This window comes from Megalops cyprinoides, chromosome 8 (assembly GCF_013368585.1).
Source record: "Megalops cyprinoides isolate fMegCyp1 chromosome 8, fMegCyp1.pri, whole genome shotgun sequence".
NCBI lineage: Eukaryota > Metazoa > Chordata > Actinopteri > Elopiformes > Megalopidae > Megalops > Megalops cyprinoides.
Window position 1 is genome coordinate 36,368,455 of NC_050590.1, and position 23,406 is coordinate 36,391,860.

At 41.3% G+C, this 23,406-nt stretch overlaps 1 protein-coding gene across 4 annotated transcripts; it reads left to right on the forward strand.

Annotated features, from left to right (window-relative positions):
* Nucleotides 1-149: 149 nt before the first annotated feature.
* On the forward strand, nt 150-23,279 carry LOC118781724 (GA-binding protein subunit beta-1-like). Of its 4 annotated transcripts, none has more exons than XM_036534737.1 (8): nt 150-552; nt 3,077-3,184; nt 4,112-4,279; nt 5,264-5,458; nt 14,566-14,713; nt 20,743-20,922; nt 21,293-21,408; nt 21,869-23,278. In XM_036534737.1, exons 2-8 carry the CDS (start codon nt 3,077-3,079, stop codon nt 22,019-22,021), a joined length of 1,068 nt encoding a protein of 355 aa, XP_036390630.1. In that variant the 5' UTR covers nt 150-552; the 3' UTR covers nt 22,022-23,278. The 4 variants fall into 4 exon arrangements, with proteins under 4 accessions (XP_036390630.1, XP_036390629.1, XP_036390631.1 ...); XM_036534736.1 differs by lacking the exon at nt 150-552 and adding an exon at nt 700-926; XM_036534738.1 differs by lacking the exons at nt 150-552; nt 21,293-21,408 and adding an exon at nt 700-926 and having other exon boundaries at nt 21,869-23,279.
* The last annotated feature ends 127 nt before the right edge of the window (nt 23,280-23,406 follow it).

Genomic DNA, 23,406 nt, shown 5'->3' on the forward strand with positions numbered 1-23,406 from the left:
TTTCGCCAGAGTAAGGTAGCTGGCTAAAAAAATATATGTAAATGAACGTCAGGCACTTTTGTAAGTAATGCGAGAACGCACAGACGTTATCTCTAAGCAGATATCTTTTACAGTTTGCAGAAGAGAAGCACGCTGCACACACCCTGATGCATGTCCTCATGCCTGAGCGGGACTGCTGCAGTACTTGCGCAGTGGGCCTTTGTATCACTCCGCATACACGTATTCATTTTGAAACGTATCCGATCCACAGCACCACTTGATAGTCCAAATCGTCTTGTGTATTGGAGAATAGTATTGCCCTGTTCTACTTACCCAGTAAATAGAAGATGACAGTATGGCCTTATTTCTATAAACTAAAGCCAAATTAATTCGCTCTGTTATCGAAAATGAAAATTGTTACACCCCCAAATTGTGCACATCCGCGCGAAATACGGGACTTTCCTTTGAGTAAAAATTTGGCGTCGAATAGGCGGCATTGTAAGAAATTCCCTCTGATTCGCAACCGCCGTCAGCTGTCCACAATACTGCACTTTTGGTTATTGAAAAAGCAAGGTAAGGCTTGGAAAGACGTGCTAACAATATGTCAGGCAACAAGGAATCTTTTCCAGGTCAGTGTCTGGGTATTTTGTGTGGCCCCACCGGATGTGGAAGTTGATCTATTTGCTGCTGAAAAATAATTCAACTTCCCCCGGAACCCCGATCAGACGACCAATTTCCTGTTTATTGCGTTAACGTCTGGGGACCCTGCTACATAAAGTGTGGTTTATGTATTGATTAAGAGAATATATAATTGCTGAGTAGACGCCGGTTATAGTATTCTAGAGGTATTTGGGGGTGGGGATCAAAGAAAATGGTGGCCGAGGATCACTGGACAACACCGTGGCCTGGATGAACACTCCGGGTTTCCAGCATTTATTTAAGTACAGGTTGTTATTCTTTGTTTTTTCTTAAAACTAACTACCTAGATCCTACAGAGGCTGCACAGTATTCTTGTGATTTGAAATATGAGTTAGGTAGTTATCAAACTATTTTTGTATCGAATAGGAGTACTCTAGCTACACTGGCTAGCAAAGTCCAGGTTACAGCACCAGTATGCTAGGCAGGTAGCCAGTTGATGGCTTTTGATTGTCATCGCCGATTTTATCTGGCTGCAGCAAAGAATGAAACAGTTCACTTTATTTTTGAGCTAGATGACTGGCTAGCTGTCTGGCTAGGGAGGCAGATGGCTATTGGGATACGTTATTAGCCGCGAACTACCTAGTTACATTTTTGTAATTGTGTTATTATTATTATTATTTAATTTTTGTACCTTTTCAGTGATGTCCATGGTAATGAATAAGAAATCTGTAAACGTGGAGACATGTCAGTATGGTTTCCATAATATTGCAGTATATTAGCGATTCTTACTAAATGGTCTTGTTTGAGGATATTTCAAGTGGCGCTTCATGCATGTACTCTTCAACTTCAATGCTGTACTTGATTGTGCTAATTTATCTTTATGCTGCATAACAGTCTACCGCAATAAAGACGTTTGAATTTGTTCATGGGTACGCAATGTTTTGCTTACGTTGTCTCGTTAATGGTAACTCGCTGGAATGTTATATAAGATTCTAAAGAATAATCCGCTTCATGTCTAGTAAAACAAAGATTTACGAACAATTAGTTAGTTTTTTTAACGTGGTCCTTTAATGTTATTCAGAACCTTTGCAAATTCAACAGATGCAAATGTTTCTAGTGTTTGTTTCACCATATTTGATCATGTCTGCTATAATCCTTCTTTTAAGTCTTCTAACTTAATTTGGATTAGTATAAACCAAAATCCAAAGCATCAGATTGCGATTGTAGCTCATAATTTATTCTCATAAAATGAAATGCCTTGATTTCAATTCACTGTATGTATGTCAAACCACAGTGATCTTAGTCATTAGTCATTAATGGTTATGTTTAAACAGTAATGGAAAATAAGCACGAGCGCTTATTTTATGTAGCATCATGCACTGTAAAGATGAGATGGTGCCGCTATCTAGCCTTTTCTTTCTAATATATACGTGATGTCACCGTTTACACCATCTCCGTGAAGCCATAGGCATACACTGTTGCAGATGAATCAGCATTTGTACCCCAGGTATTCATGTTCTCAGTATATCACTGTGAATGCAGCAATGCCACATTCAGGTATATCGATAAAAGATATTTTTCTTAGTAAAAATATTTGTGGTAATAAATTGGTACACAATGGACATGCCCATTTAATTAGGCTTCTGTATTTAAACATGAAAAGTAAACATATTTGGTAATGACCATGTCTAGGTAATTACTGTCAGTCTTACTTTTTCAGTTTAGAAAATGTGTTGTCGTGTGGCAGTGTCATGTAGTTTGTACATGTACAGCCATGAAAGAAAACATTTATATCCAAAAACCTTACCAGCAAACTATTAGTTGACAGTGGTTTTGTGGAATATAACCACTGAAATGAACAGAGCTGTTAAACCATCATCAGTGTGTATATTAACCCTTTTAATCTATAGTGATCCGTGATTAGGAAACTAACGGATCATCCAGTAATAATAATAATGCTTTACCCAATGTTAGCATTCTGAATTTATACTCTTCATGTAGAGTCAGATTAAACTGCCATATGGTTGTCCAGTTATCAGCGGTAAATTCCTGAGACATCTATCAAATGTGTTTTTAATTGTGGAAGCAATACTTTGACCACACTGCCTATTTAATATGATATTCTGAAATCACTGGAGAAAAAAAAATTCTGAGTATCTGTAGTGTTTTTACACCTGTAGGGTGTTTTTATTTAATGTTTCATTTTATTTTATATAGGCTCAGTCTGCCCAAAAAGGTTAAAAACCCTCCCTTATACATTTTTGCTAGTAGCACCTACAGAAATTTTGGACTGAGCTCACATGAAAGCTAGCTGGTGAAGATAAACCGAACAAAAAAACTCTGCACTGTAGGGATATGATATAATTGTGATTGTTCATGGCACCACAAGTGTATTAATTTTAGAGATTAATGGCAGTAATCTGCAGGAAAGGTGTTAATTTCAACCTCTCACCACTAGATGTCACTTGTGGACATGGGTAAGAAGCTGCTGGAGGCAGCTCGGTCGGGGCAGGACGATGAGGTGCGGATTTTGATGGCCAATGGAGCACCGTTCACTACAGACTGGGTGGGTAAACATGTGCCTCAGTGTATTAAACAGTAGATGCAGTAAATGCTGTGGTAAATGCTGTGGAGCAACAATCTGCCCTGATCTTGCTGGAGTGTTTGGTCCAGTTGACAACAATGGGATGTAGCAGTAACAATAAGGGTTTGTAACTCAAAGGCTGCCTTTCAGTTTCCCTGCAAGGACACTGCTGTTGCACCCTTACACAAGGCAATCACCTCCAATGATAACACATATAAATTATAAGATATGTAAGTTGCTCATAAGAGTACGTTTCACCCCTAGTGAAGACTTCCTGATGCTCCATGAAGTAGGGATTGTTATATAATATGGTCATATGATGTCAATGACTGTGATCCCACAGGAATTGGGTTGGTCAAAAGTGTTTTTTAGAGGATGAGGTCAGGAAGCTTGAAATCTGATAAATATGCACAGAAACCTTAGCACAAATCCCCTATCCCTGCCATCTTTCCCCTAGTATAGCCTAGCACCCAAGGCAGGATTACCCAACCCTGGTACTCAAGGGCCACAGTGTCTACCAGATTACTCTACGCTGGTCCTGGTGGACAACAGTGACTACAGGGCTACTCTACCCTGGTCCGAGAGGGCTGCCCTTATTCAGTTTTACCAAATGATTTAACTAATCAGTTTTAATTGAACCATCTTTGCATCCATCTGCTGTATAGCTGCCCTCCAGGACTGGAGTTGCATGGCCCAGGCCCAAGCCTTGTCCACATCCATGGAAACCACCAGCTACAAGTGACATGCACCACCATGTTATTGGAGCATCTTGATTTCTAGTCCTAAATTGGATAAGACACTTGTACCCATTAATTCACACTGTGACCTTTTTGGACTTGTGGACAACATTGTTGTGGTTGGTGGTGTCAGTAACCTCTGTTTCATGTGACCTTTGACCGCTCTATGTAGCTGGGCACCTCACCCCTGCACCTGTCCGCTCAGTATGGGCATTATTCCACCACGGAAGTCCTGCTGAGGGCGGGGGTGAGCCGGGATGCACGGACCAAAGTGGACCGGACCCCCCTTCACATGGCGGCATCAGAGGGCCATGCCCGAATCGTGGAAGTGCTGCTAAAGGTAGGATGCCACTGTCCGCAGAGGACAAATATTCCATCAGAGGCAATAAAGAGTTTTAATGGCAGTTTTGTCAGCCTTATTATTGTCATTACCTTTAAATGGGTGCTTCCCACGGGAGTCAATTCAAGGCTCCCAACAGAATCAAAGATGTGGCTGCTATGCATATGTCCAGTTTATTCAGTTCCACTGAGCCAGTGTGCTAATAAAAAAATAGATAATCCAGATGCAGTAAAGTTACTGAGCAGAAAAATTGCTGGTGAAGTGGTCTGATTTCTGCACAGCATGCTCTGTCAAAGTGAAAGAAGTGTGGCTTACTGGCAGGCCTCTGGGATTCCTCCGGGGGCACCCTACCTTATTTTGATGAGTGTTCCTAAGGCTTCTACTGCAATAGTGCCTCAGGCTGACCTGCTAGGAACCAATGAGTTGCAAAGTCACCATCCCTGAGAGGCATGGCAGTCCACCAGTTGGCAACGATGCTGCTGTAATGCATTGTGGGAGTTGTAGTGTGAAATAGCCAGCAGCCACAGGCAAGGGAATGGCAGACGTGCACAAGCACTCTCCAAGTGGGTGCAGGAGGTGTCAGTTGCCATGTGAAAAGATGGAGGAAAAGTGGAAGTCCATGTAGCTGCCCTCATTTGGAATACCTTTGTTTTCTTGCTTTATTGCTGTTTATTTTTCATTTACAAAAATAAAAGCAAAGGTTAATGCTGCAGGGAACTGTCACCCTGGAGGCAGACCTAAGGTCTTGTATGTACCAGAGCCCCACCACTTTGATCTGGCCAGTTTTGTGCATTGATTGCCGTCTACTCGAGAGCACTAAGTGGAATGCCATTTGCAAGGAAATTGTCTAGTTCCTGCCTGGCCCGCGGATGCTCCGCGATACTTTCATCATCCCCCCACCCCACCCACAAGAGTTTTCCGTCTGTCCGTTCGGAAAGAGCCAGAGTGAACAAAGCGTGCATTGAGCCATCCCTTGTCCCCCAGCATGGAGCTGACGTCAACGCCAAGGACATGCTGAAGATGACCGCGCTGCACTGGGCCACTGAGCACGGTCACCGTGATGTCGTGGAGCTCCTCATCAAGTACGGTGCAGACGTCCACGCGCAGAGCAAGTTTTGCAAAAATGCACTGGACATTGCCATGGACAACGGCAATGAGGAGCTTGCAGAGATCCTCCAGGTGACCTGGTCAGCTGACACACTTCACTGGGTCGTGTTTATTTGTTTGCTTGTCCATTTTCCTCATTAAGATGCATTTTAGCTTGTGGGGGGCTATTCTCTTAAACTGCATTCTCAACACACATGCCATATGATAATGTTAAGGCCATGGAGCAGTGCTTTCTTTGGACTGTGTGACAAATACAATCAGCAGTGTGGAGAATTGTTTTCAAGAAGCTTGTTTTTGTTGCATTTTCAAAGAAGGAAAGAAGTATGATGCTTGTTTTAGTGGTAAAAGCTTTTTTGTTGTGGTCGGAATTTTCTCCCTTTGTGGAACCAAGTCGGGACTGGCGCAGTAACACACTGATGACCACTTTTCAGTTGAAAAGATTTATTTAGATGTGCAAAGGGAGACTTGCGTGGGAGCAGCAACAATGCGTTCCGACCGAATCTCAACATACTGGCCACAAGTGAGGGTTTAAGTACCTTGTCCGCGGTATACCAAATGGCAGGTGTGACCATTCCCATTGGGAAGTGCATATCACACCTGGATGTCCTGGGGACACCCATTTTGTCAGCTACCAGGGACATCCCTTTGAAATCTATATGTGGGCGGCTGTCTTTAACAGTGAGAGGGCTATTGCAGATTCCATTCCATTGTGTGTGAGAATGTAAATACAAAATGTAGTAAAAACAAAATGCAATTTAAATAGAATGGAACTGGTTCAAGCCTATGCAGAGCGTGTGTGTGGGAATGTAAGTACAAAATGTAGTTCAAACAAAATGCAATTTAAATAGAATGTAACTGGTTCAAACCTATCATTCTTGCATTTTGTTTTGGGGGGAGGAGACATTCTACCCACCACTACTCAGGCTCTATTCATGTTACTGTTTTAAAGAGAATTATTCAAGTTGGAGTAGGTGACATCATACGACACATTATTGATCGACTATGTAGCTCATGGTACATACAAAGAACTAAAACCAAGGTAACAATATTAAGTCCCCAGATATTCTGAGATATTACCACCCAAAGCTACCCTCAAGGGGTGCTACTCCCAGCAAGTTCAGTACCTTTGAGCCAAGGCATCAGCAGCTTCCCGAGTAGAGATGAGAGCATGCTTAATTCTTGCAACAGTTTCACTTAACTAAGTTTAACTAACCTCTCAATTCTATCAGAAACTGCCATAAGCGCTGTGGTTAGAGCATATGATTCAGCTACCTGAGCAGACTGGCTTGGCAGTTGCCCATGTCTTATTACCTCACCCGACTGTGTACACACTGCCCAACCAGTATGTCTCTTTCCATCTACCTAAAAAGAGGAGCCACCTACATACAGGTTCAGTGCTCCATCTATAGGAGTTTCTTTCACCTGTGAAACGTCAGCCGAATTTTGTTCGACATAACAGATGTGAGGCTATCCTTCATCTGGATTTGGAAACAGTGTAGCGGGATTAAGAGAGGTGGTCCATTTTAGGTGTACTGATGGCATTAGCAGACTCGTTTCTCATCGTGTCCAACAAGCTACGTGAACCTCAGAAGATTTTTTTTCCAGACAAAATAGCAAGGACAGCATGAGGTACAATAATGTCAACATCCTGAGCTGCTATTAGTGGCAGAGCTTGATTCAAAGCAACTGATGCTCCTTGAATGGCTTGCAAACATTCCGGCATTGCTTGAGCCACGAAATCTAGTCTGGTGGAGAAGTAAGCCACAGGCCTCTGTCTATCACCATGTCTCTGTGTAAGTTCTGCTGCCATGTGGGCTGAACTTACATGAGTATATAATGTGTAAGGGAGCGAGGGGCTAGGGAGTCCCAACCCAGGGGCCGTGCACAGCTTCTGCTTCAGGGTTGTAAATGCCTGTTAACATTCTGAGGACCAATCTAACAAATCATGTGGATGCCCAGCTTCTTTCAAAAGCTCATTCATTGGTTGTACGATTTTAGAAGTTCGGTATGTAGTGTTGACAAAAACAACCCAAGTATTTTCCTTATTGCTCTAACAGCTTTGGGTCGATTGCAATCTTTAATACAATTTATTCTATCAATGGTTAGCCTTATTACCTTGGAAAATCACAAAGCCTAAATATATGACCTCATCCTCTGCAATTTGTGCTTTCCTTGGGTTACACTTCACACCATTGTCAGCCAAATGTTTCAGAATCACTTCAAGGTCCTGCCTGTATGTCTCTCTAGCCCCTTTCACATATGCACTGGACGCCGGAACGTATCTGGCCCTTACCCGGAGGAGCTGTATGTGAGAACGCATGAGCGAGCCCATGTATGAATAGAGCAGGCAACGTTCTGGAGAATCCACCGCAAGCGAGTGGACATGTTGATGACGTTTCTGTCTTTCTATCATGTGACTGGCGCGAAACCGGACGAATACAAACATCTGCCTCATACTTTTTTCTGCGTGCCTGTACATTGCTTCCCACTGTTTCGTTGACATTGCGGATACGTTCAAATACATGCTATTTTGAGTCCAATGATCATTAAAGAGATAGTTAGCTATAGCTATACTGCCAAAACTTGTCTCTTACAATGATTAATTACGTTGGTTAGTAGTTTATTATCTGGTTAGTAGCTAGCTAACCTGTAGCTAAGTAATAGTGATAGGTATAGTGAGATAGGTGAACTGGTGACCTAACATTCCATAGCGAACAACAAAAACTTACCTTCTTGTTATAATAAATGTATAATTCATAATAAATTATGTGTACCGGTAGCACCATTTGGATGGCTACGTCTGATTTTTGTTATAGGCTACTCAAAAGTACAATAGCTATGTTCGCCTTCTCCTCCTCCGTGCCACATTATGTACCCGTGCCACCAAAACGTAAGACATTGTAAAGAAGAAGAAAAAACCTGAAAATACTTAAACTCGCGAATACTTTAGGTGATCTCCGCAATACTTTTCACTCGTGAGAATGCAAGTGGCATCTAACTGGAAAATGCCACGAGGAAATCTGGACGTTTCTAAACTCACAATGATTTCAAGCGACAATGTAACATAGTACAAATGTAATTATCAATGGTTGCATACTGGGTACTACACTGAAAAATAGCATGCAGTATACAGTATACTTGTGTAGTACGCAGTACATAGTATGCAGTAGGTGGTTTCGAATACAGCCACTGCGATTTCTGTAGCGTACTTTTTATGTCATGTCCTGCCTCCTGCACGCTCTACCCAGGCGCCGCCCCTCACCTAAACCAAACCGGAGTATTTCCTGTAGTTGAGAACGCGTCTGTCACAGACAGTCTCCTGTTGTGTGTTACATGTTTGAAAGGGCAATTCCAGCCAATTTCCGGACCTGATTCTCTGCACTTTGTCCGGAGTTCATATGTGAAAATGGCTTCTGTCTGGGGATGAGATAAGCAGGTCATCAACGTACTGCACCACATGTGATTCCAGGTTTGGAAGTCTAGACAATACATGTGACAAGGCTTGATGAAACAATGTAGGTTAGTTATGATAACCTTGACTCAAAACGAGTAAAGGTAAACTGCTAGCCTTCAAATGTAAAAGCAAACCAGAACTGCGTATCTGGGTGCACTGGGATTGAAAAGAATCCATTACTGATGTCTAATGCAGAAAATACCAAATGATCACTTGGAATATCAGAGAGAATCATTTCTGGGTCAGCCATAATTGGAGTCAGCCTGTCAGCATGTGAATTAATGTTGTGGTAATCTACAGTTAAACGGCACGTCTGATCACTCTTCTTAACAGGCCAAATGGGAGAAGTACATTTTGACTGCACTTCAACAGTGATCCCTCTATTTCTTAACTCCTTGATTGTGTTCTCTGATGGGCTCCAAAGCTTCAGGTTTGATTGGGTAGGGTTTTGTTGGAGGGGACGGGTTGCCATTGATAATAACAGGGGGTACCTCCATGAGTCCACAGTCAAGTTTGTTTACTGCCCACACCTCTGTGGGACCAGGGAGTGGGGAGGGGGCAGCTATAGGGGCACAAAGGGCAGCCTAACTGCTATTTGGAGCAGATATGAGAGGAATTACAGTACTATTCTTATCAGAGATTATTTGCATAGAGGGGGAATCTCCCCAGATTCAGCTGGCACCGTAGTTCGTTCAGCATGTTCATGTTAATTATGGTCTCTTCAACTTGCGTTGTACTGTGATACAGTCTACCCATCTAATATCGATTTTACGTCCTGAAAAGCACTGGTTTTGTTAAACGCACTCTAACTAGAGTTCCCCCTAAACCTCGTAAATCAAGGGATTTACGTGTGAGCGGCAAACCGGGAATGTTAGTAATCAATACAGATGCTCCCGTATCTATCAGGATATTATACGGTACGCCCCCTACCCTCGCTTTAAGATATGGTCATTTATACAGATCATCAGCACCTGTTGCAATGGGGGCCGAAAAGCTTGTAGCGATCTCACTAAACGGGCTAATACCTCCCTTGTCATATCTTCTATCTGGGGCTTCCTAACTGAAGAATCTTTCCTCTCTTTCCGCTCGGGGCAGTCCTTTGCCCAATGTCCTATTTTATTACAGCTTATGCAGCTGTTTTCCACCCCCCTTTTCATGTAACAGTTTGCTTTATAATGCCCAGACTTTTTACGGTTAGTGCAGGATGGTTGTGCTGGTGACATGGAGGTGTGCTTGTGTCCCTTTCTAACATGTGATCTCAGTCTCTCTCTGCTTCCCTCTTTGTTCCTAGTAGTATGCCATTTGGTTATGCGCGCAGCCCACGCCAGTAGGTCGTTACAGTCTCTTGGGTTATACCCAATTTCCTCAGCTTGGTCTTTAAAGACTGGAAGACTGCCCACGATTGCTGCACTCAGGAAATCACCGCTATTTCTACTGTGTTTGTTTCCTGGGTTACCATAAGCTGCATACAGTTTATATTTCTCCTCAACGTATCTCTCAAAAGGGTCATTCTCTCCTTTATTCCCTAGCGGAGAACACAGAAAACAGGCTAGATCCCATGCCAAGAGCTTGCATTACAGCTCTTTTAAAAAGTTCTACAGCATCGCTCATTGCTTGGGTAGACTCAAACCTTGCTGTAGCCCATGCTGAGTCCCTGTGGTTGTCACTCAGATTCATCCAGACTGTTTCGGGACATTTAGCTCTAGTTAGAGTATACACATCAAAAGCATGCAAACTGCCCACAGCCATGTATTGTCCTATCTTACTCCAAAATCCTGGGTTTGGGTCCTGCCTCTAGTTCTGGTAACTCTTAAGCCATAGCTTGTAAATCAGAAGGGCTAAAAGGTGTATGTTTTAATACCGTGATCATTGCAGGTCCCCCCGCCACCGGTTGCGGGTTAGGAACTGTGTTAATGACCACAGGTGCTAAAGGGGGAGTGGTTGGGACATGAGGGGAACTATCAGTTATCTCAGGGTACAAGAGAGGGTAGGTTGGCGGAGGCTGATCAAATGTCTCTGATTTACATTTTAAATCATCCAGACATTGTTTCAGCTGACTGCGGCACTCCTTCAATTCTCTAGTTAGAGCATGACAGACAATTACAGGAACTAACTTTTGTTTCTGCCATAACTTTATTGTGCTCTCATATGACAGCGCGACACACATAACTGCTCTTTCCTTTTCTCCTTACCAGGAACAGTCCTTACGACCGTTCCACCATTCACTCATAGCTTCAGCTAGAGTTTGGCTATCTTGTGTTCTCAAAGGGAACGGTGGTTTAGCCTTAATTACTCCACTGTATCTAGGTACAATCACTTCCATAGCAGCTTTCCTAATTTCTTCACTTAACTCTCTCTCACTTAATCTCTTTCTCCATTCCCGGTCCTGCAATCAGTAACAGCTTGGCTTTTATAAAGAACTTTACAGCTAACGCAAAGGTACTTACTTGCCGGTAGCTACGTCCCTGTGTGTAAAACAGTTCCTAAGGGCAGGGAAAGTAGCCTATGTGTTTTGTTTTTATCGTATACGGGCAATTCCTATGTGTGTTACTATTTTAACCTTACTCCCTTATTTCAGGCTCATAGAATATAACTCCCTTATTTCGGGCTCATAGAATCAAGAATATTTAGGGGTTCAAAATGTCCACAGTCCTCATGCTATTGCACTGGAACCTCAACAAGTTTATAACAGTGTTTATGCTACTGCCTTTATATTATATATATAGGCAATTATATTCTATAGGCTATATTTGTGTACACTTTATATAACAACATATCACAAAGACCTAACACAACAAATACAACAGTTATTCCGCCATCATACAAGCACCTCAACTCATGCACATAAAACACAAAAAAAATTGAGCTCAGTACAAGCTCAATGCATTTTCTCTCATGCATTCACTTGCATTGGCAAACACCCAAGGTTCTTCTTGCACACACTTGGCACACAGCCGAGTTTCTCACAATTCACAGTCTAGTTACCAAAGCAATCTTCCTTTTTTACCAAAACAGTGAAAAAGGCCAAAGCATTACCCCAAGTGTAGCCTACTTCCTACAGCTTTAATGCCAACAACAACTGCAGCGGTACTCGGAAGCATCCGCTAACAGAAACCAATATGCCGAAACGGCACTGATACCTAAACGTGTCCTAAGGCACTCAAAAGCACCCAACTACTGCGGAAGCAATCGCTAGCTGCAACCAATATGCCCGAATGGCAATGATATCCAAATGTGTCTAACTATGGGTCCAGTCAGACCCCTGTTGGTCATCCAGTGGTTCAATCACAACACCCTCCCTTTCCACATTTTCTTTACCAGAAATAGGAGTCACTCCACTATTTGGCTTAAGAACAATCAAAAACCTAAATGAGGGTGGTAAATAAAATAATAGTCACCCTCGAATTGATTGTCGTTGATCCAATCAGGAGATATTTCCTATCCCATCCTCGTCGCCATGAAGTCCGTTGGGAATTTTCTGCATCCATGGAACCAAGTCGGGACCAGCGAAGTTACACACTGATGACCACTTTTCAATTGAAACGATTTATTTAGATGCGCAAAGGGAGACTCGCATGGGAGCAGCGACATGCGCTACGACCTAATCTCAACATGGCCACAAGTGAGGGTTTAAGTACCTTGTCTGCAGTATACCAAATGACAGGTGTGAACATTCCCATTGGGAAGTGCATATCACACCTGGATGTCCTGGGGGCACCCATTTTGTCAGCTACCAGGGACATCCCTTTGAACCCTATATGTGGGCGGCTGTTTCTAAGGCCTCGTTCACACCTGGTATTAATATGTGTCTTTGGTTATCCGATCACAAGTTGACAGTGCTAAGTACAGGTGTGAACGCACCAAGATCTGATTTGAGATCCGATCTTTCAGACCACATTCGGAGGTGGTCTGGGCGGCATATGGCCACATTCTTTTAGCAGTGTGAACACAAATGCGTCCTGGGCCACATTGAAGGACTGCCTACTCAACTGACGTCCTCTGCGTAGCAGAAGTACGTACTCATTCGCACGCCAGCGGCATTCACACCGGTGTGATTAGGTTTTTAGTGCGTAAGCTAAAACCGGTGCGATTAGAACACAAGATTGGAAAAATTCTAGCTAATTTTAGCATTAAGGTAACAGCGATTTAATGTTAAAAAATATAGCAAATGCTAACTGAAAACTACGATAAGCTAAATAATGCTAATGAAAACATTACGAACCATGTGCGCTACATAGCATGAAAAATAAGTTACGTGCAAAAGGGTTTTAAAGTGCGACAAGAGGCAACAATAACTGGTGTTCACAAGCCAGCTCAAATGCCCCCAAGCCCCAAAGGTGTAATGCAATATATTACATGAAAAATGGTATTATGAATAATATGTGAAGTGTTGTAGTTCTACAAATAAATGTTAGACTATTGTGGGAGTCAAGATTTACAATATCATGAATATCTAGGGGACATTTTAAAACGCTTAACGTGGCTTAATGTTCCAAAACTGCGATCAATGATCACCAAGTTTCTCTCGGACATCTCTTGTCAGAAACACTTCCTCCTGTCAAAAAATCAAAACCGAAATCATAGGAGTATGGTTGTTATCTCAATATGTTTTCCTCTCCATTGACGCCCATTATAAGGAAAAAGAACGTGGCTTAATGTCCCAAAACAGCGATCAATGATCACCAAATTTGTCTGACATCTCACATGTCATTAACACTATCTCCTATCAAAAAAGTGTCTATAGTCATAGGATTTCGGTTTTGATTTTTTGAGAGGTGTAAGTGTTTATGACAAGAGATGTCCAAGAGAACTTTGGTGATCATTGATGGCTGTTTTGTAACATTAAGCCACGTTAAGCCATTTCACATTAAGCGTTTTAGAATGTCCCTTCTTCCATAACAAGCACGCTTCGGTTTTAGAAAAGTAATTCATAGATGTATTCACAACACTAGCTAGCAAACCAGCAAACACCCTTTGATATTAAACTACATTATGAAACATTTTCACTGCAGTGAATAACATAAGAAACATATGGAACCATATCTTGCTTAGCCTATTTAATTCAACCATACTGGCAAGGTGCCAGACAAATACAGTGAAGTTCAAAGTGTTCTAATCTAACGTTTCTGCTTTTTCCAACGATAAACAGAATTTAACAAAAGATCAGCTGCGGCTGAGTTAAGGGTATTTAATTTCAGTGCTGAACGGAATCTAGCTTGCTAGTCAACTAGGTTTTCATTTACAGATACACGCATTATTTCATAGTGACAGTCATAACAAGATTTGTTCAAGCAGACCTTTAAATGATGCGTAAACTTACATTTGCAAACGGAAATGTTGCACATGTCTATTTGCATATAGAGTGGGGAAGTGAGATCCAATCACAAGTGGTCACTCGAGACGCATGTGGGGACGCATTTTAATGCCAGGTGTGAACAGACATATTTAGAGCTGTCCACTTGTGATTGGATCACCCAAGACGCATGTTAATACCAGGTGTAAACAGGGTCTAACAGTCAGAGGGCTATTGCAGAGTGTGTGTGGGAATGTAAGTACAAAATGTAGTTCAAACAAAATGCAATTTAAATAGAATGGAACTGGTTCAAACTTATGCAGAGTGTGTGTTGGAATGTAAGTACAAAATGTAGTTCAAACAAAATGCAATTTAAATAGAATGGAACTGGTTCAAACCTATCAGTTGGTATGTATTTATTCTATCTCACAGGTGTCCATGCAAAACCAAATAAACACGAATCCGGAGAGTCTCGACTCTGTGACAATACACACCACAACCCCGCAGTTCATCATTGGCCCTGGGGGGGTCGTCAACCTGACCGGCCTGGTATCTGCTGGAAATTCGTCCAAATCGGGAGGTATTGTACCATTTCAACCGAAAACATCCCCCAAGTGTGGACGTGAGCTATCAGTTACTAGGAAGTTCCAGAATATCCCAGGTTTCAGTTCAGCTCACGCACTCATGGTCACAGAGTACCTTATTTTACTCATGCTGTGACGTAATGATTAACATGACACCAAAACTGTGAAAGAGAGACAAAAACACAACAAATAGTTAGTAGAGGTCGACCGATATGGGTTTTTCTCTGGCCGATGCCGATGCCGATCTTTAGAAATCAGGGCAGCCAATGACCGATATACGATTCTGATTTTTTTTGGCCAATATGTTTGGCTGATTTTCTTTTTTTTTTTCCTTCATCTGATAAAATATGTCAGTTAAGTAATAAGAAATGATACAGAAAATTGCTTAAATTAAACATTTATTGAACAACACTTATGGTCTGTCTCTCCAATCTGCATTTTCTGTCTGCTTTGCAGTGCACTTGTATATTTTAAATAAAGACAATGTATACGTTAAATATTAAATACACAAAACAGGTAATCAAAAATGTAGACTTTGTCAAATAAACTTTTGGACGAAAAATTCTTATGGAAGCCCGTTTCCGCCACTTAAAAGAAAATAAAAACAGACCACAACTCGTTATTTAGAGATATCATCTCGTTATTTACAGATATTATCTCATTATTTCGAGAGAGTAAGCTAATTCAAAATTGAGATGTTTCTGATCTCTGGCGGTCAGTTGTCAACAGCAGAGGAGACTAGTGAACAATTAGCCTAGAACAGGGGTCGCCAACACGTCGCTCGTGAGCTCGCTGCCTGAATAGCTCGCCAAAAGGTTCAAAGATTACGTACAAAAAAATCCAACAGCAAATAAATGCAATCCGATTTCAATCAAATCAAATACACAGATGTCCCACCCCCTCAAACACAAAATAATATCAGCTCTCAATCAAATAAGTTACGCTACTGTAAAAGTTTGTCAACACGTCAGTTACGCTGTAGGCTAGCTACTGAGGTAGCTACTGAGCTAAAACAAGGAGTTCGGTGGTGTTAGCAAGCCAGTTTAGCTTATAAAATAGCCAGATTTATGATGCACAAAGAAAGTGGCCAGGCCAAAAAAACATGCTATTTCCATGGGAACGCAGTTTTTTTTTTCACGAATGTGAAGGACAAGTGTGTGTGTGCCTCATCTGCGGTACCAGCGTTTCAGTTGGTAAAAGATGCAACGTTCAGCGCCACTTCAGGGACATTTTAAAACTCTTAACGTGAAAAGGCTTAATGTGGTTTAATGTTTCCAAAACAGCGATCAATGATCACCAAATTTCTTTCGGACATGTCTTGTCATAAACACTTTCACCTCTCAAAAAATCAAAACCGAAATCCTATGAGTATGGACGTTGTCTTACATTAAGCATTTTCCTCTCCATTGACACCCATTATAAGGAAAAGGCTTAACGTAGCTTAATGTTTCAAAATAGCGTCCAATGATCACCAAATTTCTCTGACATCTCACACCCTAAACACGTAGCAATGTTTTCTGTGTTTTCTTTGAATTTGATGTGAATTTAAGGTGTTTTGACATATTATGTGAGCTTTGATTATTGACATTTGGTACATGTATATACAAAAAGTAGCTTAATTCAGCTGGTTAATGTGAGTGTTTTGATACATTATGTGAAAAAGTATGAGTAATATAAGACATGAGTAGCTCTCAGATGAAAAAAGATTGGAGACCCCTGGACTAGAACAATAATGGATTCAATCACTGAAAATTATTTTAGACGTGGATTCACAAATTGTGAAATTCTAGGGCTTTTAGATGACATACATAGAATGAAAATAAGCCTCTGACCCTAGAAAGAACACTACAAGATCCACTGACATTATGGTAGTCACACTGACATTGTCGTGACAATAGTCAATGTACTGTATGTCATCTCGGTATTTCAGTGTTCGGAGAGACTATAAATGATATTGGCAGCTACGTTTTATTCAAACGGAATGTCTGGATGGCTATGTGTCTCGCACCCTTCTCTGCTGTTTACCGTAAGCGGCACCAGAGATCAGACACAGTAAGGGCCTGGCATTCACACTAAACTCTGTTGCGCGTAGCCTAACCCAAAACTATGAGATAGTATGTCGAAATATTGAGATAATTTGTCAAAATAATGAGATACTATCTCCTTATTTTAAGATAGTATCTCAATATTTCGAGATAGTGTGTCATTATTTACAGATACTATCTCGAAATATTGAGATACTATCTCAAAATAACAACATATTATCTCTAAATAATGATATTATCTGTAAATAACGAGATGATATCTCTAAATAACAAGTTGTGATCTGATTTTTTTTTCTTTTAAGTTGTCACAAAGCAGCTTTACATTGATCCCAGGCCTGAGACCCCCTGAGAGCAAGCCTAAGGCAACGGTGGCAAGGGAGAACTCCCCAATTAACAGGAAGAAACCTTGAGCAGAACCCAGCTATGGGAGCCCATCTGCTTCTGGCCGGCACTGGGCAGATAGAATTAGAGAGAGTCTTAAAGTTGTACAATGTACTTTAAGACATTTGAGTTAAATAGACAGCAGTAATTAACGACATAGTAATTATAAAATCTATCCTAAAATGTCCTGTTCTTAGCACGCAGTTGGCTTGACGGGCAGGGCAGTGAGGTAGCAGGACTGGAAGTCAGGGTGTGACGCTTGAGCTACAGCTCCAGGCAGGAGCCCGGAGCAGGGATAGGAAACAAACAGAGAACAGTGATTAGTGGATGTTAAGTGTGGGAATGGAAACAAAAGGCATGAAGGCAAAGGGGGGAACAGAGGGGGGAAGAGGGATGCATGTGCGTAATAGGGAGATGTCCCGGCAGATAAGGACTATAGCAGCATACCTAGGGGGCGAGAGGCAAGGGGCCAGCACGATCATGAGGGTGGTCCTAAGGCAGTCAACACCAGACCACAGCCGGATTAGCTGAACACAGTACCCAGGCCGTGATATAGTGCACCAGAGACTCTATGAACAATGTCAGCACCATGCCGTGTCCCTCAACTAAAGGATTTGAACGTTTTTAGCCTAGACTTAAAGGCGGAGAGAGTCTGCCACCCGAACCTCGGTGGGTAGACTGTTCCATAAAAGAGGGGCTCGGTACGAAAAGGCTCTACCGCCTATAGTACTTTTACCCACTCTTGGATCAATGAGAAGTCCCGCACTTTGGGAACATAGAGATCGTTTTGGAGTATATGGGCGGAGAAGGTCCTTAAGATAGGGAGGGGCAAGCCCATTTAAAGCTTTAAATGTAAGGAGAAGTATTTTGAAATTAATGCGGTATTTGATAGGTAGCCAATGGAGAGAGGCTAATACTGGGGTGATGTGCTCAAAGCGCTTTGTTCTGGTTAGAATAAAGCGCTTTGAGCACATCACCCCAGTATTAGGCTACAATGTAATCACGCTTTTGAAACGGTCTGTTTTCCCCGCCAGCGTTACTAAGAGCAGAAGCTCTGTGTCTGAATAAGGCGCTGCTGCAGTGTGTGAGAGCTGCTCTGCCTCACACGCAGCCTCCAAGGGAGAGAAAATCTCCGGTACAAAAACAGAATTGATAACATCGGAGCGCATCTATACAACGCAGGCTACTTTAATAATTTAGCCGCAGGGCTCGTTACAAGGTTTTGGTACCCGTGCCTACCTGTAAACTACAGCTGGTTGAAGGCTCGCTATCAATACATTTGTAGCCTAATGTTATTCGCATTCTCTCTCCAAAAGTAACATATAAGGCTAGATTAAGAATCAAAGATAAGAATTTAAGTCTTACTGTTTTCTTAGGAAGTTACCAGGTAGTTCTTTTCAAAAAGTTAGCATGTAGAGGGAAACATCACAGGTGTGTGCTGGTAGAATGGGAATCTGATTGCTGCAAGAGGCAGCGTCTCACCTGTTCCACAACAACAATGCTTAGTTGCCCGCAGATGCGCCTGCCTATTAATCAGCTTAATATGCTGCACAATCGGCCGATGCCGATTATTTAAAAAATGCCAAAAATCAGCCCGATTAATCGGCCGGCCGATCAATCGGTCGACCTCTGATAGTTAGCCACAGGAACATGCTGGCAGCACATCCAGGCTGTTTGTTACAAATGCAGGCTCTATTTTTCTAGATCATTGAGCTTATGTTTGCAGGGGCTAAGGAGTTTCAAATACTAGATATTACCTTCCCTTCTTTTTCTATGTTGGATGTCATGTTAAGACATAAGAAAAGAGGTGTGTTTAGTATTGCAAACTCTCTTGTAATATTGATTGTTTTCAAAATTAGATTAATGTGTCAACAGTTCATAGGCAGTGTTATATATCGTTATATATTGTAAGGCATAATGTCAGCTACATTAGAAGAATTATCCAATATGTCTGAACCACCAGTTAAAAATCATTGCTGTATGTTGTCATAATTGGAGTAATTTTCTCTCATGTTTTCCATTTAAAGAGCAGGCCTCAGTGTAACAGCTAAACATTTTCTTGACACCAGAAGTAATTGGAAATTACTATGAATTTAGGCAGCCTAGCTGCCTTTTAGGAGTAGTGTCAGTGGAGTAGTGTGTATCCTCCAGTTGGCCCCCATTTCTCTATGGCGCACTGTGTAACTCTTATTGCAAAAAATGGCTGTTGGCTGTATCTGACTGTCTTGGAGGATTGCGTGCATCTCACATTAGTGTTCTGATATGTAGACGTCATTACAGTGAGGTAAGATCAGTGTACAATTGCTTATTCCAAAACAGGGTTGCATGAAAAGAAAAAACATTAATAAAGATGAGAGCAAGTCATGGATTACAGTTCAGAACAAGCTTCATCAATATTGGGTTTGTTAATATTCAGTCATGTGTCTGATGTAAAAACCTTGTGTTAAGTTATATATAGTGACTATGCAAAATAAGATATTTCCAGTTGTTACTGTCTCAAGCTTTCTGAATTTGGAATGACACATGATAATGAAAACCAGGAAAGAGGTCCTATTGGTTGAAAAGAACAAACTCCTACACATGTTCAGGCAGCAAGCTCCTCCTAAACAATACCCCTCCCACACCCATTGCCCCCACCATTACAGGAGGCGGAGAGATCGTGGCTAGGCTGTTAGTTACAAGCAGGTTGTTTGTGTTTGTTTTCAAATGGCATCTGAGCTGCCACATGAATTAAAATATGTGGGGGTGGAGGGGAGTATGGGGGAGGGGGGGCGGCTTTCAAAATTGCAGGTGTTGCTGTACATAGTCTTTGACCTTTACACCAGTTGATCTAAGCAAACCAAGTATGATAACGCAATCTGGTGAGCGGAAAACCTTTTTTCATGAAACAATCTACAGGTAAGGTTTGCCTCAGATGAAAGCATTAGTTTTTGTTTCCACAGTCTGCCTGACAAACAGTCATACTCAAGGGCTTTTTGAGTCATCAAAGCATCACATCAGTATTGTTAAGGGTGATATCACAGACAATAGAGAGTCCTTCTCCTGTTGCGTTCAAACTGTGAATTATGCTCAAAGGCAGGGTATAGACCAAATAGAATGTCATATAGCAGACTTTGACTTTTAAGCCTCTCTTATTTATACAATATAGCAAGGAGCTCAATGGATGTTTCCATTCATCAATTAAGGAAACAAACCTGCAAAAAGTAAAATGAAGACAAAAGAAAGAAGAATCAAAAACCCAAAACATTAGAAGCCACAAACCTGCAGGAAGTCTTTCTTCCTATACACCTCAATCACCCATGCTTATAATGAAGTAAATCTTCTATGAAATTAGCTGAAATTATAATATTGCAAATGTTTAGAGACAGCACACACTGCTCACAAAGCATGTCTAAACACTAGCTATTAGCAGCATGATAAGCTGATCTCTTGCAAGAATTTCTGCATTATATAAGCGTGTAGATCCTCTTCATTCCCATCTTGAGACCCAGTGTTGGATTTCACCGATGCAAAACATTTCACCTCAGACGCAGTAGGTGACATTTTTCAGTGCATGCTGTGTCACAATTTTCTCACTGTCGGCTTCTTTTGTCTCGCAGTTGTCACCACAGAGGAGGTGGTGACTGCGGACTCTGAGGATGGTGCCATCCAGCAGGTGGTTAGCGCTGGGGGTCAACAGGTCATCACCATAGTAACTGATGGAATTCAACTCGGCAATCTGCAGACAGCCAGCGGAATCAGCCAACCCATAATCGTGACAATGCCAGATGGACAGCAAGGTGTGGCCTTAATTAAGAACATGCTGGCCGTTTCCATTGCCTTATAAGTTTTAAGTCTCATCACAAATGAGATATAGTGTACAGCCTTTCCCTCACTGAAACAGGGCAGACAGCAGAAGGGTAGCATCCCTTTTGTTTTGTGGACTTTTTCCTTATTCTCAAGAAGCTGAGAAAGTCATATTATAATGGAAACAATTTGTTGCTGAAATAAATATTACAGCTTTTATAGTTTAATGGATTAGAAATTATTGCAAGTGAAATTTAAGAGCAGAAAGACACAGGCATCCTTAAAGTAGAGTATTGCATGTGTGTGTGGTGAACAAAATTGTCATGGAGACCCCCCAGTCTAATCCAAGATGGCCGCCTTCAGTGTTGACTGTCCCAGCCATGGACATTGCAGAGGAAACCGTTATCAGCGAAGAGCCAACAGCAAAACGACAGCGCATTGAAATCTTTGAAAATCATGTAGAAAGTCCAGAAATTGAGGTACGTGGAAAAATGTTTGAGCAGGCAGACTAGTGAACTGGATGGAAGAGAACAGAAATGGACATGGACCTGTAACAGCTGATACGCAGTGAGACATATGTGAGAGTAAATGAATAATGTCTGTTTGTGTAGCTATAATAGCTACTATACATAATTCGTACTACTTTATCAGTATCTAAATTGATAATTCTGTTAGAAGGCTTCCCTCTGTACCTAATCAAAAAGAATAGGTTTTATTTTTTCCGTTTCCAGTGAATTATGTCTATGTCTCTGTAAATATTTGTAATCCTCCAGTATTTGTGTGTGTATATTCTTCTCCACAAGAAACACAGTAGCAATACACTGTTTGCTAGTAAATAAATATGAAAACAAATAATTCTGATTTTTACAGCATAAACCAGCTAACAGAATTCTGTAAGATTAAGCAAGATAGATTTGTCATTTTTGTCATTTTTATTAGGAAAAAGAAGCCCTACAGAAACAGCTAGAGGAGGCAAACCGGGAGGCGCAGAAATACCGACAACAGCTTCTAAAGAAGGAGCAAGAGGCTGAGGCGTACCGACAGAAACTAGAGGCCATCACACGCCACCAAAGCAGCAAGAAAGTTGCATGACCTGTCCTGTCCCAGACAGGGTGCAATGCAAGAGGGCTTGTCCCCCTACCCCGACAGACACCTTATAAGCAGCAGGTGCCTGTCAATGAACTGCGTACATTAGAAGGTCTCAGAAAGACATCAGATCCCACTCTGAGCAAGGAGCTTGGACAAGAATTTCAGGCACTGCCTGAGCAGCTTTATTATGGTTTCTTTATTATTTTTTTAATCACAAACACTTTCAAGAAGTGTGTTCTTACAGAGACAGATTTTCTTTGTCAAATTTGTAAGTAGTTCATTTGTGTCATCTTGTAAATAGTCCAGGCCTCCGCATTCCTCAGCATTTACTACACATTGTTTTTATATAATGACACAATTTCATCAATTTCAATCTTTGCACTGCAGCTGAACTCAGAAGAAGATCATCTTAATAATGTTTCTTCTTTTTTTAGGAATAGATTTTACTCTGATGAAAAATGTATATAAAAAAGCTTTGTTCAGGAGCTCTTTTTCTGACAACAAAGTATAAGCCCCACCCTTTATAAATGTGAACCTAATGAAGCTGATTTCCAGTAAAATAGGATGTCTGATTATTATCTACTACAAACACTACATAAACGGGTAATATATTGTTCTTAATCAGTCTCTGTAATATTTCAAAGAGGAAAAGATCGGAGGGCCTTTCATGGTGAACTCCCTGGGTCTCTGTAAGTTGGTTTTGTTTGTTTTATTTTTATTTGCATGTCAGTCTTGACAGCCTACTTCAGAGTGGCCAGGGTGGTTCTCTCTATGAACAGAGTTAGACTCTTGGGCAAATAGTACTGATCCATTGGAGTTGTACGAGGGGGTAAATGTTTAGTATTCCTTTGTAATAATCCTTTTTATTTACTGTGGAGAAATATAATTTTGAAGTTTGAATCACCATGTATATTTCATTAATCCATTTCTTACCTCTAAAAGCATCATGTGTTATATGATTCATAGCCTTCGTGCCAGCCACTCCTCTCCAAAAAGTTACTGTTTTGGAGCATTTTACAATGCACTCCTGTTGTTTCACTGCATTGTCTTACATCAAACCACATTTTCTGTGTCAATTAGTCCACCCACTGCCCAGCATCACTCTCTGTAATTTGTAAAAATGTATTTATTAATTAATAAAATAAAAAATACACAATGTCTACTTCCACTTGAATTAATGTACTTGCACTGATTTACTGTGGAACATGATTGGAAGAACCGCCATAGAAGTACAGAATTATCTACAAATGAGTGCCCTTGTTGTCCCACCATTTTGGCTTTTTAATAAAGGGGAACTCCAGTTAATATCTATAATTTGGTGAGATGTATGGTGTAAATGGTTATGTGTAAAGGCTTTCTAACTTGTTCAACCTCTGTAAATGTTTCTG